This window comes from Oratosquilla oratoria, chromosome 3 (assembly GCF_046742065.1).
Source record: "Oratosquilla oratoria isolate Oo_2021 chromosome 3, ASM4674206v1, whole genome shotgun sequence".
NCBI classification, from domain to species: domain Eukaryota; kingdom Metazoa; phylum Arthropoda; class Malacostraca; order Stomatopoda; family Squillidae; genus Oratosquilla; species Oratosquilla oratoria.
Genome location: NC_134779.1, coordinates 40,653,251 through 40,668,063, shown reverse-complemented (window position 1 = coordinate 40,668,063; position 14,813 = coordinate 40,653,251). Strand labels below are relative to the sequence as shown.

Sequence of the window (14,813 nt, the reverse complement as noted above, 5' to 3'; positions counted from 1 at the left end):
TCCGTACGACGATTGGCATTTACAAATTGCAAGCAAGAGAATGGAGAATCGGTCAACGCCTTCTACGAGCGTCTATCGCAGCTCACACGTGAAGTTGAGCTGTGCACCGGGTTAAATTGCCGTGAGACACAAGTGAAACACCAACTCATCATAGGTCTACGAGACGTCGAAACCGTACGCAAACTCCTACAAACGAGTTCCAGCGCGACACTATAGGATTTTTTATCGATCGCTCGTGCAAGGGAAACCGCTCGTGGCACTACGGACGCTATTCGCCGTGGGTTAAATCAACCCACCTCGGGAATGGCCTGTGCTGTGTCAACTTATAAGAAGATGCAACGCATAGCCCGAGGTCCCACAGGCGGCACTCCACCAGGGAGTGAGGCCTGTCCAGGGTGCGGTGTCTTCCCCAAACACCCACGAAAAACGTGTCCAGCTCTTACGCATGTCTGCCGGATTTGCTCCAAGAGAAGGCATTTCGAGGTGTGCAATTCATCCACGGCCGCCCCGAAACCCATCCCGCCACCGAAGAAGAAGAGCCAACGACCTCGGAAGATGGCCATAGTGTCAAGCCTATCTGCCAACATACGGGCGGCAGATGGGAGGATCGGACCCTCGACTCCTACCATCTCTGTGAGGGTCAAATTTGGTGACGTTGAAGGCAATGTTCGATTCATCCCGGACACCGGATCTGATACAACGGTCATTGGGTGCCAGCACATGAAGGATCTGGGCATCAGCGCTCGCAGCCTCAACCCAACAAAGGATCTGGCCCTACGGAACCCGGACCATACTGCATTCCAAGGACGTACTATCGGCTCCATGTATGCTACGATGTCCTCTGGAGACACCACCATCGACGGCTGGATCAATGTTGTGACGCACCTGCCGCGCCCCCTGCTGTCATGGTGGCACTCGATGCAGCTCCGCCTCATACATTCGTCATACCCTGCCCAACTGCCGAGGGACCAACCAATCGGCAACGCCTGCCGCTTGCAACGGGACGACGACTCGGTACCACAGCCGGTCACACACTCTCCAACGACTACGGCTCACAGCTCCCTCCCGATCTCTCACGTCCCGCCCCTGTCAACTACAGTAGCTGGCCTGCCAGATTGCATCAAGAAGACATGGCCCGACGTCCTTCGACACAAGGAAGACCTCAGGTCCGGCGAGGCCCTTAGGGAAATGACTGGGAGGCCTATGGAGATACATCTCAAGCCAGATGCGAAGCCGTTCGCACTCCACACCGCAAGACGAATCCCACACGCATGGCAAGATGACGTGAAGAAGGAACTCGATGCAATGGTGCACCAAGGCATCATTGAACCTGTTGGTGATGCCCCTTCCGTATGGTGTCACCCCCTTGTAGCGGTGCCGAAACCGAAGGGTGGTGTGCGCATCACAGTGGACACCTCAAAGTTAAACAGCCAGGTACTACGCCCAACCCACCCATCTCCCACACCAAGCGAGGCAATCAGTCGCATCGACAGGAAGGCAAAGTACTTCTCAACCTTCGATGCTATCCAGGGATATTGGCAAATCCCCTTAGCCCAGCGAGACCGCCACTTGACGACATTCATCACTCCGTACGGACGATACATGTTCCGCCGGGGCCCCATGGGCCTCTGTTCAACTGGCGACGAATACAACCGCCGGGGTGACGAGGCCCTCGCAGACATTCCCAACCTTGCCAAGGTCGTGGACGACATCATTATCTGGGACAGCGACTACGGGACACACCTACGTCGCATCAGTGAGGTCTTGAACCGATGCCGCACTCATGGCATCTCCCTCAACGCTGACAAGATGACTCTTGCTGCTCCCAGCGTCAACTTCTGAGGGTTCACAGTGTCTCAAGACGGCGTAGCCATCGACAGCGAGAAAATAAAGGCAATTACGGAGTTCCCAACACCTTCCAACATCACAGACCTCCGATCGTTTATGGGTCTAGTGAACCAGTTGGGCGAATTCACTTCCAACGTCTCTACAACTGCAGACGCTCTTCGCCCGCTACTCAGCCCGAGGAACACCTTCCTCTGGACACCTGCTCAGGAGGACGCCTTCCAAAGGACGAAGCAGGCCCTCGCCCAACCTCCTGTCCTCGCCCATTTCGACCCGAAACTACCGACTGCCCTCCAAACGGACGCGTCTCGTCTGAATGGCATAGGGTACGCCCTCCTACAGGAACATGAAGAGGGAGTTTGGCGACTCGTGCAGTGCGGCTCTCGATTCCTGCAGGACGTGGAAACACGGTACAGCACGATCGAGTTGGAACTGCTGGCTACGGTCTGGGCCATGCAGAAGTGCAAATACTTCCTGCTTGGCCTCCAGGACTTCACACACATCACGGATCATCGACCCCTTCTTCCGATCCTCAATACGTACACTCTAGACTGTATTGAGAATCCAAGGCTCCAACGCCTCCGAGAGAAGATTGCAGGATTCGTATTCACCAGCAGATGGCGTAAGGGCTCAGAGTTATGCATTCCGGATGCCCTCTCAAGAGCTCCCGTGGACAAACCTCTGGCAGATGACGTCGCCCTGGGCGATGAAACAAGCATCTGCATCCGCGACGTGGTGACTCGCAATGTTGCCACGCTCCATGCCCTTTCCGGTCCTCCAACACTCGACACCACCGCGACTCCTCCACACTCAACGGACCCAGTACTCGACGAACTCCGTCAGGCAGCATCTTCGGATCCCACGTACGTGCAACTCGCCTCTTTCGTCGGGAAGGGATTTCCACGATCACGCATGGAACTCGTCGAAGCTCTACTTCCCTTCTGGAAGTTCAGAGACAGCCTCTGCATCGACGGACCTTTGATCCTCCGAGAGGCACGAATACTTGTCCCCCAAGCTCTTCGCAGAAGTGTGTTGGCTCGACTTCACGACAGCCATCGTGGTATTGAAGCCACCAAACGCCGAGCCAGGCAAACGGTCTGGTGGCCAGGCATCGATTCCGATATCGCCAACACAGTACGCTCCTGCGAGCCATGCCAGATATTGCAGCCGAGCCAACAGCGTGAGCCCTACTTCACCGACGATGTGCCCCCCTCCAGACCGTTCGAGTCGGTCTCCGCAGACTTTTTCACCACCGCTGGGAAGCACTTCCTGGTGTACGCGGATCGACTCTCTGGATGGGCAACGGTGGGCCACTGTGGCACGGACTCCTCGACATCCCAAACCATCCGGCTCTTCCGCCACTTCTTCAGCACCTTCGGCGTCCCGGTACGACTCAGGACGGATGGAGGACCCCAGTTTACGGCCTATGACTTCGCTGAATTCCTGCGACGATGGGGCGTCCGCCACGACGTCTCCACCCCCTACCACCCACAGTCCAACGGGCATGCAGAATCGGCGGTCAAGGCCGTGAAACGCCTCATCATCAAGGTCGCGCCCAATGGAGAAATTCGCCACAGCGACGCGTTCCACCGGGGTCTCCTGGAGATACGGAACACGCCCAACCCCGACGGAAGAAGCCCCGCCCAGGTCCTCTTCGGACGCCCCCTTCGGTCCTGCGTCCCAGCCCACTCTAGGTCCTTTGCGCCTGAGTGGCAGGCTGCCACAGCTGAATGCGAGCAGAAGGCAGCCGCCAGAATGGAGGCGACCATCAAGCAGTACGACTCACACGCGAAGCCGCTCCCACAACGTTCCGTTGGAGCCACAGTCAGGATCCAGGATCCTACGTCACGACGATGGAGTAAGGTCGGCCACATAATGGGACAAGGACGTACCAGGGACTACCTCATCAAGACAGCGTCCGGAAGTGTCCTGTGGCGCAACCGGAAGTTCCTCCGCCCCATCCCTGAGCCAGGTGTCGCCCGTGATGGCATGAAGGAGTCTCCAACGAGCACTACCGGCAATACTCCTCGCCCCACGAATCAAACTGGCCAGCCCAATGGACCAAGACGCTCAGCGAGACTGGCCGCACGCAACAAATCGACGGCTCAATGAATACATCGATTTTGGGGGAGGGGGGGAGATGTGGCACATGTGTCTATGTCTGGGTATTTGATATTCCCGCGCGCATGGCGCGATCATGATAGACACCCATAGGCATACGACACACATACATTTGTAAACACATGTCAGGATAGGAGACACTTTTTCCCATGTGTAACGGAGCATAGGGACTATGTATAATAGATGACCTAGCTAGGACAATTTAGTCTAGGATGCTGTTGTATATATCTATTACCTTTGTCACGGTGACGCCATGACGTCACGGCATAGTTCCCGCCAACGGAGTTGGACCAGAGACACTATAGTGATAAGAACCTGTGGAGCCAGTGGACGTGAACTATTTAACCTGTACTGAACGTTATTCACTGTTTTATATTGATAGGGCTCCCTTTATGTATCCAAGCCTATGTATACAGAAGTACTTATTAGATATAGAAACCTACGTATATATTTTTATACCCTAGCACTCTGGGTACTTTATGCATGCCAATACTCGGCCGTTCATGCATAACAGTGTAGATCAGATCTTTGTGGTAAGACAGATATGTGAGAAGAGAAAGCTATAGGAAAAGGTAAGGATGTTTTTTGGTCTTTTATGGATCTGGAAAAGGCTTATGATAGGGTAGACAGGAAGGCATAGTGGGAGGTACTGCAGATATATGGGATAGGAGGAAAGCTGTTAAGAGCAGTCAAGAGTTTTTACGAGAGTAGTAGAGCTTGTGTAAGATTAGAAATGGAGAGAGTGAATGGTTTGAGGTAAAGGTGGGACTTCGTCAGGGATGTGTTATGTCACCCTGGCTGTTCAATCTTTACATGGATGGAGTGGTGCAAGAGATGAATGCAAGGGTAGTGGGTCAGGGGGTGGAGATGATTAAAGAAAATGGAGAAAAGTGGGAGGTGAGCCAGCTGTTGTTTGCTGATGACACTGCGCTTGTAGCAGGATCAGAGGAGGGATTGAGGAAGTTAGTGACAGAGTTTGAGAAGGTGTGTGAAAGAAGGAAGCTGAAGATAAATGTAGGTAAAAACAAGGTGATGAGATGTACAAGGGGAGAGAGTGACAGCAGGCTGGAGGTGAGCATTAAGGGTGAAAGACTGGAGGAAGTGGATAGTTTTAGATATTTGGGTGCAAATATGGCAGAAAAGGGGAGAGTGGGGGTGGAGGTAGAATGTAGATTGAGAGAAGCGAGTAAATGCCTTAGTGGATTGAAAAGTGTAATGAGAAATAGACATCTGGGAATGGATGCTAAGAGGAGGTTATATGAAGGAGTGATTGTGCCAACAGCATTGTACGGGGCAGAAACATGGAACATGAGAGAGGAAGAGAGGAGTTTGAATGTGTTTGAGATGAAATGTCTGAGAAGTATGATAGGGGTTAATAGGCTAGATAGAGTAAGAAATGAGGGGGTGAGGAGGAGAACAGGGGTGGAAAGGGAACTGGGAGATAGGGTTGATGAAAGGGTATTAATATGGTTTGGACACATGGAAAGAATGAGTAAAGAAAGACTAGTAAAAGAAGTGTGGAAGGCAGAGGCGGAAGGAGTGAATATGAGGGGGCCTCCTAGGATGAGATGGATGGATGGGGAGAAAGGGGCATTACAAAAGAGAGGAATGTCTGTGGAGGAAGAATGGGAGTGGACAGAAGATGGGGTGAATGGAGAGGGGTTGTGTACAGATGTTGTTAATACCAGCCATTAGCACTGAGCATGGAAGTGTTCATCCCAAGTGTGCGTAAGGTTAAATAACTGTGGTGAACTTATGTTCTGACAGGTACATTCCAACGAGAACACCACCAAACGTTGGCCCTGAGTACAGAAATGCTCATTCCAAATGTGCCCAAGGGAATCAAGCCACAGCAAACTCAATGGTGTGTTCTAACTCCCCTTTTTGAAAAACTTCCCATACCTTCTCTCCCTACCACTTGTTTCAGGCTGGCCGCTTCCAACAAGGGCGACTAGTAGAGGAGCCAACATTGGTGACTCTACATTTCGTGACCCACAGAGTGACTGCCAGCCCCGGATCCCTGCCACACCGGGATGCCTAACCCAGCCCCACAGCCCCAGCGTGCCCAGCCCAGCTCCGCCGCCTTGGCCTGACCGCCCAGCCCTGCCGGCCTGGCTTGCCTGACCAGCCCTGCCCCAACGACCCGGCCAACCCAGCCCTGCCGCCCCGGCATGCTCAACCCAGCCCCATTGCCCCAGGCTGCCTGCCGCACCAGTGTGCCCAGCCCTGCTGACCCAGCCTGCCCAACCCCACCACCCAGGACTGCTCTGGCCAACTCAGATGCCATGATCATCACTATATACTAACCACATAAGCATGATGGAAGATCAACAACATGAAGTAAGTGCATTCCGCTCACCCCCTTTTTCCAACTGCGACCCAACAATATGGTTCACAATCCTTGAGTGTAACTTTAAGGCAAACTGCATTACTGCTAGGCTAACAAAGTTTTCACATGCTTGCGGCCTCTTACCACCTGACATACTCCTCCAGGTTTCAGACATCATCTCCAAGGCACCTACATCCAATATACCATATAAGAATCTGAAGCAAGCTGTTCTGGACCGCCTTAAGTCTTCCAAAGCTACACACCTGCAGGAGCTCCTCTCTAAAGAACTTGGAAATGAGAAACCATCCAACTTGCTGCGATGCATGAAGTGATTGCTCAGAGACAAATACGCAGCATTCAACAAGTCCTTGCTCCACCTATTCTACCAGCGCCTGCCACCAACCATACAAGGCAACTTCTTCAGCCCCAAGAACAAGCTCTCGCTCGAAGGGCTAGCCATGCTCACTGATGACTTCATGGCTTTGGTACCAGTCGCACATCCTACCATCGCCAAGCTTGCCGACGAGTCCGAAACTCAGGTGTTAACTGACCTAGTCTCCAAACTCACCCTCCAGGAGCAGGCTGCCAATCTTCACAGACAACCCCCGTCACCAGGATACCACCGCAACCGCTCCAGGTCTACATCCAGAGGGAGACCCAAGCAAACATCAGGTGTCTGCTTTTACCACCATCGCTTTGGACAAGATGCAAAGAAATGCGCACAGCCATGCACCTTCTCACTGGCACCGTTAAACAATATGGGCGAATGCCGCACAGCGTTCACCAACATACATCGAAACTTTTCTTCATTTTTGATCCACTCTCAAACACCACATACCTCATAGATACTGGAGCTGAAGTCAGTGTCCTGTCTGCCACAGTCACCCAGCACTCACTACCGCTGATGTCTTACCTCTACACAGCCAACGGCACCAAGACACCCGTTTTCAAGAGGAAGACACTTCAGCTAGAACTCAACCTTCGCCGATCCTTTGAGTGGACCTTCTACATTGCAGCAGTTTCCCAACCAACTCTTGGTGCCAATTTTTTGACCCACTTCAATCTCCTGATCAACATTAAAAATCGCTAGCTCCACGATCCCCTTACATCGATGTCATCCAACACAAGGCCAACAACCAGATTAAGTAGCCAGCTTTCAACCATCAAGGCCGATAACAAGTTTGCTTCTCTCCTCAGGACCTTCCCTGCCTTAACACAACCTTACTCCATGACCATGACCATGAAACATCATGTAGTGCACTACATAGAGACTACAGGACCTCCAGTCTACACCAAAGTCCATCGTCTAGCTCCAGAATGCCTCAAACTAGCCATGGCAGAATTGGAAGCCTTCATGCGTCAAGGCATCATTTGTCCAAGCTCAAGCAACTGGTCGTCAGTGCTCCACACTGTCTCCAAAAACAATGGTGACATCAGACCATGCAGTGACTACCGCACCCTCAACTTGTGAACTGTGATGGATAGATACCCAGTTCCCAACATACAGGAGTTTTCCTTAAACCTTGCAGGAACTCATGTATACTCCTGGATCAAAGCCTTCCATCACATTCCAGTCAATCTGCCAGATATTCCAAAAACAGCTTTCACCACATCTTTTGGCTTGTTTGAATACATTTGAATGCCCTTCGGCATCAAGAACTCTGCCCAAATTTTTCAGAGATTTATCGCCACTCTGGACGAAGCCATGCACCAAGACCATCTGAAACAAGTCTTACCCAACTACAAGATTATGGCATCCACATCAATCTCGATAAATCTGAGTTCAGTGTTTCATCCATGAACTTCCTAGGACACATCGTCACACCTTCAGGCATCACCTGTCTCATCCTGCTCTGACGCCATCCTGGGTTTCCCGAAACCTACAACACAGTGCCAACTCAAACAATTCCTTGGTATGTTAAACTTCTATAACCGTTTCATTCCAGGATGCGCTCAACTGCTCCAACCGCTCTACTCCATGATCAAGCCATGCTCAACTGGGACACCGAAACTGATGCAGCTTTCATGGCAACTAAAGAAGCACTCAAGAATGCTACCACCTTTAGTTTCCCTATCCCTGATGGCGTCACTTCAATCTTGACAGACGCTTCAGACACAGGTATTGGCGCAGTTCTGCAGCAATACATCAACGATACCTGGAAACTCATCGTCTTCTTCTCAAAGAAACTCAATAATGCTGAGAAGAAATACAGTACCTTCAACAAGGAATTCTTGGCCATCTACAGGTAGTCGTCGACTTATGACTTATGTGACTTATGACTGATCGACTATATGACCACAAGATAGTGCAATAATGTTTAACATTTAATAGAATGATAGAATTGTAATGTTATGCCTGGCAGTGCAGTACAATTACTCCGCACACTGCAAGACGCGAGTACAATAGTTTTGGCAGGCTGCTGGCAGCATCAGCATCCCAGCCAGCTAAATATTCTTTCATTTTGTTTGAAGTAAAATGTTTCCTAATTTTGCATTGGATTTTGTATTCTTATATGTTTTGCAATTAATAAAATGTACCAGTAAAACTTTTTTTATGCCTAGGCTAGTTTGTTGACAATGACAATATGTTCGGTACAGTACGTAAACAAAAAGAATGTGTTTTGAAATAAAAAAAAATCCTAATTTTGCCTTGCATTTTGTATTTTGTTTTGCCATTAATAAAATGTAACAGTAAAACTTTATTTATGCCTACTCTGTTGTCGATAACTCTATGTTTGGTACAGAATTTTGTATTTTTATGTTTTGTGATTAATAAAATGTAACAGTAAACTTTGTTTATGCCTAGTCTGTTGTCAATAACAATATTTTCAGTACAGTACGTAAACGAAAAGAATGTGTTTTGAAATAAAAAAATTCCTAATTCTGTCTTGCAATGACTTTAATGTAACCAACAAAAAAGTATTTGTAGGTCAAAGATGACAGGACTTTATTCAGAATGCGTAGGCCTTGGCTACGTTTCCTGACGAAAATGATAAAAAAGTTCATGAATATTAAACAACGTAGCTCAAAGATAATAAGATTTTATTCAGTATGCATATGTTTCCTAAAGAAAGTCTGATGGTGAAATAATAAAAAAGTTAAAAAATATCATAGGCCAAAGATGATAGGATTTTATTCAGTATGCTTAGGCCTAGGCTACCTTTCCCAAAGAAAATCAGACAAAATTATAAAAAGGTTAAAAAATACATAGTTCAAAGATGCTAAGATTATTTCAGTTTGCTAAATACCGTATAATATATAATATATATATTTCTAGGGCACAGGTTTTCACGTAGACAATTTTGATTGAAGTCAACTGCGCTAATAGCTTTGGCTATCTTAAGATTCAAATTCTTCAGTTTGAAGAATATTTTTCTGTCTTCACAGTTCAAAGTGTGAACATAATCATTCATGATTTCAAAATCATGGAGAAGAGGTGCAGTAAAAGGCGCTACTGAATGCCAATAGTTATAATAACACAATGTAACAGTACAAAAGCTGTTGACACAAACACCGAAAACTTAAGTCTTTTCGCCCCTCACGGAGGTTTCTTCAGGGTGAGAAGATCTATAAATTCCAAGGTTAACTAGGTCTGCTATCGACAAAGATGAGGCACCTGATAATGGTCTCTGGCCGACTGTCAGTCCTTAAAGAGCAGGATGGTAAGTGTATTGGGAGAGGTCATCGCAATCTTGGGAGAGGTCACTGGAGGAAGAAGTTTCTGGGTGAGGTCACTAGAAGGAGGAGATGTTAAGTGAAATTTCTGGGTGAGGTCACTAGTGGAAGGCAAGGACGACAGGAGTCTCTGGGTGAGGTCACTTGGAGAAGCGGGCGAAGTCGGAAGGGGGCCCTGGGTGAGGTCACTGGGAGAGTTAGGGAAGGACATCAGTTGTATTCCGGAGCTTGTGGAGGAAAGTCTCGCTCGACTTCTGGTTTGGGGTCCTGTGGGCTGGGAATCTTTATGTTGCTGAGGGTTTTGGTGGAGGTATCGCTCTAGTAGGGGTTTGGATGCACCTTGATCTTGTTGTTTTTGTTGGGCATGATGTTTCTGGGGGTGGGCTGATGGGAGGATGAAATCTGCAGCTTGCTGTACATTGATGGAGGGCCGCTGAGTAGTAATAGCAACAGCTTCAGCAATCTGCAGTCTTTTGAAATTTGTTTCTTTGTGGAGTATAATTGCCTCATCTTCGTCGATAGCAGACCTAGTTAACCTTGGAATTTATAGATCTTCTCACCCTGAAGAAGCCTCCGTGAGGGGCGAAAAGACTTAAGTTTTCGATGTTTGTGTCAACAGCTTTTGTACTGTTACATTGTGTTATTATAACCATTGGCATTCAGCAGCGCCTTTTACTGCACCTCTTCTCCATGATTTTGAAATCATGAATGATTATGTTCACACTTTGAACTGTTAAGACAGAAAAATATTCTTCAAACTGAAGAATTTGAATCTTAAGAGAGCCAAAGCTATTAGCGCAGTTGACTTCAATCAAAATATATATATATATATTTATATATATATATATATAGTAACAAAAATAATATTTAAAGGGTAATATATATGTGTATATATATATATATATATATAAAGGGTAATATATACTGTATATAAAGTCCGACTTGCGTCCAGATCGGCTAACGACCAGTCTGTCGAAACCGAACTCGGTCGTAAGTCGACGGCTACCTGTACAAGGCTGTCAACAGGTTCAGGTATTTCATTGAAGGAGGACAATTCCACATATACACCAATCACAACTACATTTATCCATAACAAAACAACCTATTCCCCTTGACAACTACAGCACATAGATTTCATTTCCCAGTTCACCACAGATATTCGCTATGTTCACGGTGAAGATAACTGCCCTGCCGACGCACTCTTGTGCAAAATATTTGCAGTCCCTACCTCTCTCATTAACTACACTGCCATTGCTGCAGACCAAGCTGATGATACCAAGCTGCAGCAATTGATGGAAAGTCCCATGTTGCAGATGAAGAAGGTACAGCTCACTGGAACCAACACTCAGCTCTACGCCAATGTATCCACGGACACCATCCGGCCCTACTTGCCCAAGAATCACAGGTATCCCTTGTTTCACCATTTACATGACCTCTCCCACCCAGGTATTCGAGCTTCACAGCACATGATGTCATCCCGCTTCAGCTGGAGTGGAATCGCCAAAGACAATTGACAATGGATCTGCACCTGTGTCAAGTGCCAAGCTTCTAAGGTCAAACGCCACACCATCTCCCCTCCAGGTACCTTCCACCCAGTCTCTACTAGACTTGAGCATGTCCACATCAACATCGTTGTACTACTTCCCTTCTCCGACAGCTTCAGGTATATTCTTACTTGTGTAGACCATTTTACATGCTGGCCAGAAGCCATCCCACTTACAGACATAAACACACAGTAGCCAAAGCTTTCATAACTACCTGGATTTCAGGATTCGGTACACCACTCAGCCTCACATCCGACCTTGGTAGCCATTTTGAATCCACTCTATAGAACAAAATTATGTCTTTGCTTGGTATCCAGTGTTTCAGAATAGCAAGCTACCATCCTCAATCCAATGGACTCGTCAAAAGCTTCCACCGACAACTCAAGGCTTCACTTGCAGCAACAGCATGTGACTGCACTGACTGGTCTACGGTGCTTCCAATGGTCCTCCTCAGCATACACACATCTCTCAAAGAAGACCTTCGCCACTCTTCTGCAGAACTTCTTTACGGCACTCCACTCTGCCTGCCAGGTGAGTTTCTTGCATCTGCCCCTATAACACAGCCTTGCAGCATTCAAAATTATGCCACTAATCTTACAGATACAATGCAGAAACTCCAGCCAGTGCCACCGCGTACCTCACCCACAAGAACATTTGTAAGCCAGGACCTCGATGACTGCTCACATGTTTTTGTTCGCATGGAGGGAGTAAAGAGGCCTCTTCAACAACCATACAATGGACCATACAAAGTCGTCAAGAAAACATGAAAGAACTTGACCATCGATCACCGTGGAACCACTGACATCATCTCCATGGACCGTGCCAAGCCTGTATACCTCCTCTCGGACAACACACAAGATCCTGTTAGTCTTCTGACACCTCCAGACACACAGGCTACAAACCATAAGCACACTACAAAGAAGAAACAGATATCGTTCCCCCTACCTCGTCACTAGGGGGAGAGTTCTGTAGTATTCTGTAGCCAACACGTGGAATGTCCCCTTAAAGACTCATGACCGCCAACTACAGGTCAAGACTATGGTCATCGCTAAGCACAGCACACATTTGATTAATCTATATTCATATAAATATATATATTCACTCCAACTTTATTTCTTTTGTAAATAAAATAAAAAATATTGTTCTATATCCAATAACAAGGATATATATGTATTGTACAAAGAGTATAAATTATTGTACACTAAAAAAAAAAAAAATAGAAAAAATAAGAATTTTGCTACCATTGTTGTAAATAGTATCATCGGCATTTTCAATAAACAGAGATCAGTCATGAGATTTACTTTAAATATCTGGAAGATAGCTGTTCTTTAAGGAACAGTACCAGTCATTAGCACTGAGCACAGAAGTGTTCATCCCAAGTGTGCATAAGGGTAAATATACCATAGTGAACTTATGTTCTGACAGGTACATTCCAACGAGAACACCACCAGCTGTTGGTGCTAAGTATGGAAGTGCTCATTCCAAATTTGCCCAAGGGAATCATACTACAGGAAACTCAATGGTGTGTTCTAACTCCCCTTTTTGAAAAACCTCCCATATCTTCTGTCCCTACCACTTGTTTCAGGCTGGCCACTTCCAACAAGGGTGACTAGTAGAGGAGCCAAAATTGGTGGCACTACAACTGAAGGCAGGTCAAGTAACCAAGTTGTAAATATTCCAATAGGGCCAAGGTAAGTATGGATATACAGCAGTACATGAAAAAAAGCACTTATTTTCTTTTACCTTTCAGTTGAATAATTGTTCACATTGATGGCTGCAAAGTGAGGCCTCAGAGGAAAGATAGAACTGTAGTTCCCATTGTATTTCTCTGGTTTAATATTAGCTTTGGTGAGTAAGAAATCAAGCTGATCAAGCTGTTCTGTAGTGCCATTGTAGGTAAGGGTTCCTGGCAAGGATGACCCATACATGTCTGCAAAATAAAAGCAAACTGCAAGTTAAATATTAACATAAACAGAAATAGCCTTACCAATGAAAAGAATACACTTCCAAGGTAGGTGTGCATTTGGTTTAATGTTATGAACTCCCCTCTCAGAGTTAGGGTAGTGCCTACTTATGAAGAAGTCTTTTGAAGCAAAAAATTTAATGTAATATTTCATAATATGAACTTGCTTATGTATTTACCTGTATTCACCTAGCTGTATTATATGGGAAGGGGAGCTATACTCGTATTGACCCGTCTTTGTATCTCTCAGCATCTACTTTGTTCTTATATTCTTGTATGATTTTTGCACACACTTTTGTTTTGTCCAATTTTTTCCAGACATCCACCACTCTGTGAAAAACTTTTTTTTTTTCAGATCTCTTCTATAATTATCCTTTCTGAGTTTCTTTTTATGTCCTCTTGTTTTTCTTTTATCCCACTTTAATAAGTCTTCTCTGTTAGGGACTTCATTGCCTTTCGTGATTCTGTAAATGGCCAGTAGACCTCTTTCTCTTCTTTGTTCTAGAGTTGGATCTTTGTTCATTTGCCAATTTTGAAAGTGTTGGTGGCATCTTTGTCATTGCTCTTTGGATTCTTTCTAATCTTTTTATATTCTTTTTGTGCTGGGTATCCATAGTGTCATAGCATACTCCAATCTTGGTCTTATCAGTGTGACTAATATTTCTTTTACCTTTATTGATCTTAGTAAATTGTAGGTTTCTCTGACTATTTTGTTTACATGCACGTCTGGTGACATGTCTTTGTTAATAATTACTCCTAGATCCTTTTCAGAGCTAATTTGTTTTACTACTTTTTTTTTTTTTTTTTTTTTTTTTTACCTTTTCCAAACTCTATCATACTACATTTCTTGATGTTGAAGTTCACTTCCCACTTTTGGCTCCATTCCCAGACTTGACTTTGTCCAGGTTTCTCTGTAATGATCCACAATCTTTTTCTATACTTTCTTTAGTAGTTTTGCATCATCTGCAAAGAAGTTAATATAACATTCCACACCTTCATCCATGTCATTTACATATGTAGCAAACATTATAGGAGCTAATACTGAACCTTGTGGGACTCCACTTATGATTTCTTCTCAGGTCGAGTTTTTATCTCTAAGTATCACCCTTATTTTTCTCCCATGCAAGAAATCTTCCATCCATCTCAATAAATTTCCTTGCACACTTCCTGTTATTTCAAGTTTTCTTAATAGCTTTTTGTGGTGCTTTACCAAATTCCTTTTTTAAATCCAGGAAAGCACAATCTGCCCACCAGTCTCTTTCTTGCATTATATCTATTAACCTTGAATAAAAAAAATCAAGTTTGTGGCACATGATCTTCCTTGTCTAAATTCAAA

The 14,813-nt window shown here is 46.2% G+C and overlaps 1 protein-coding gene across 2 annotated transcripts in view; it reads right to left on the bottom strand.

Moving 5' to 3' along the window:
• Nucleotides 1-14,813, bottom strand: part of LOC143022022 (cholesterol transporter ABCA5-like) — a 385,392-nt gene that overhangs the window by 127,746 nt on the left and 242,833 nt on the right. For both annotated transcript variants that reach the window (XM_076179961.1, XM_076179965.1), the window contains one exon: nt 13,258-13,444. In XM_076179961.1, coding sequence (XP_076036076.1) covers nt 13,258-13,444 — 187 coding nt within the window. The remainder of the gene's footprint in view (nt 1-13,257; nt 13,445-14,813) is intronic.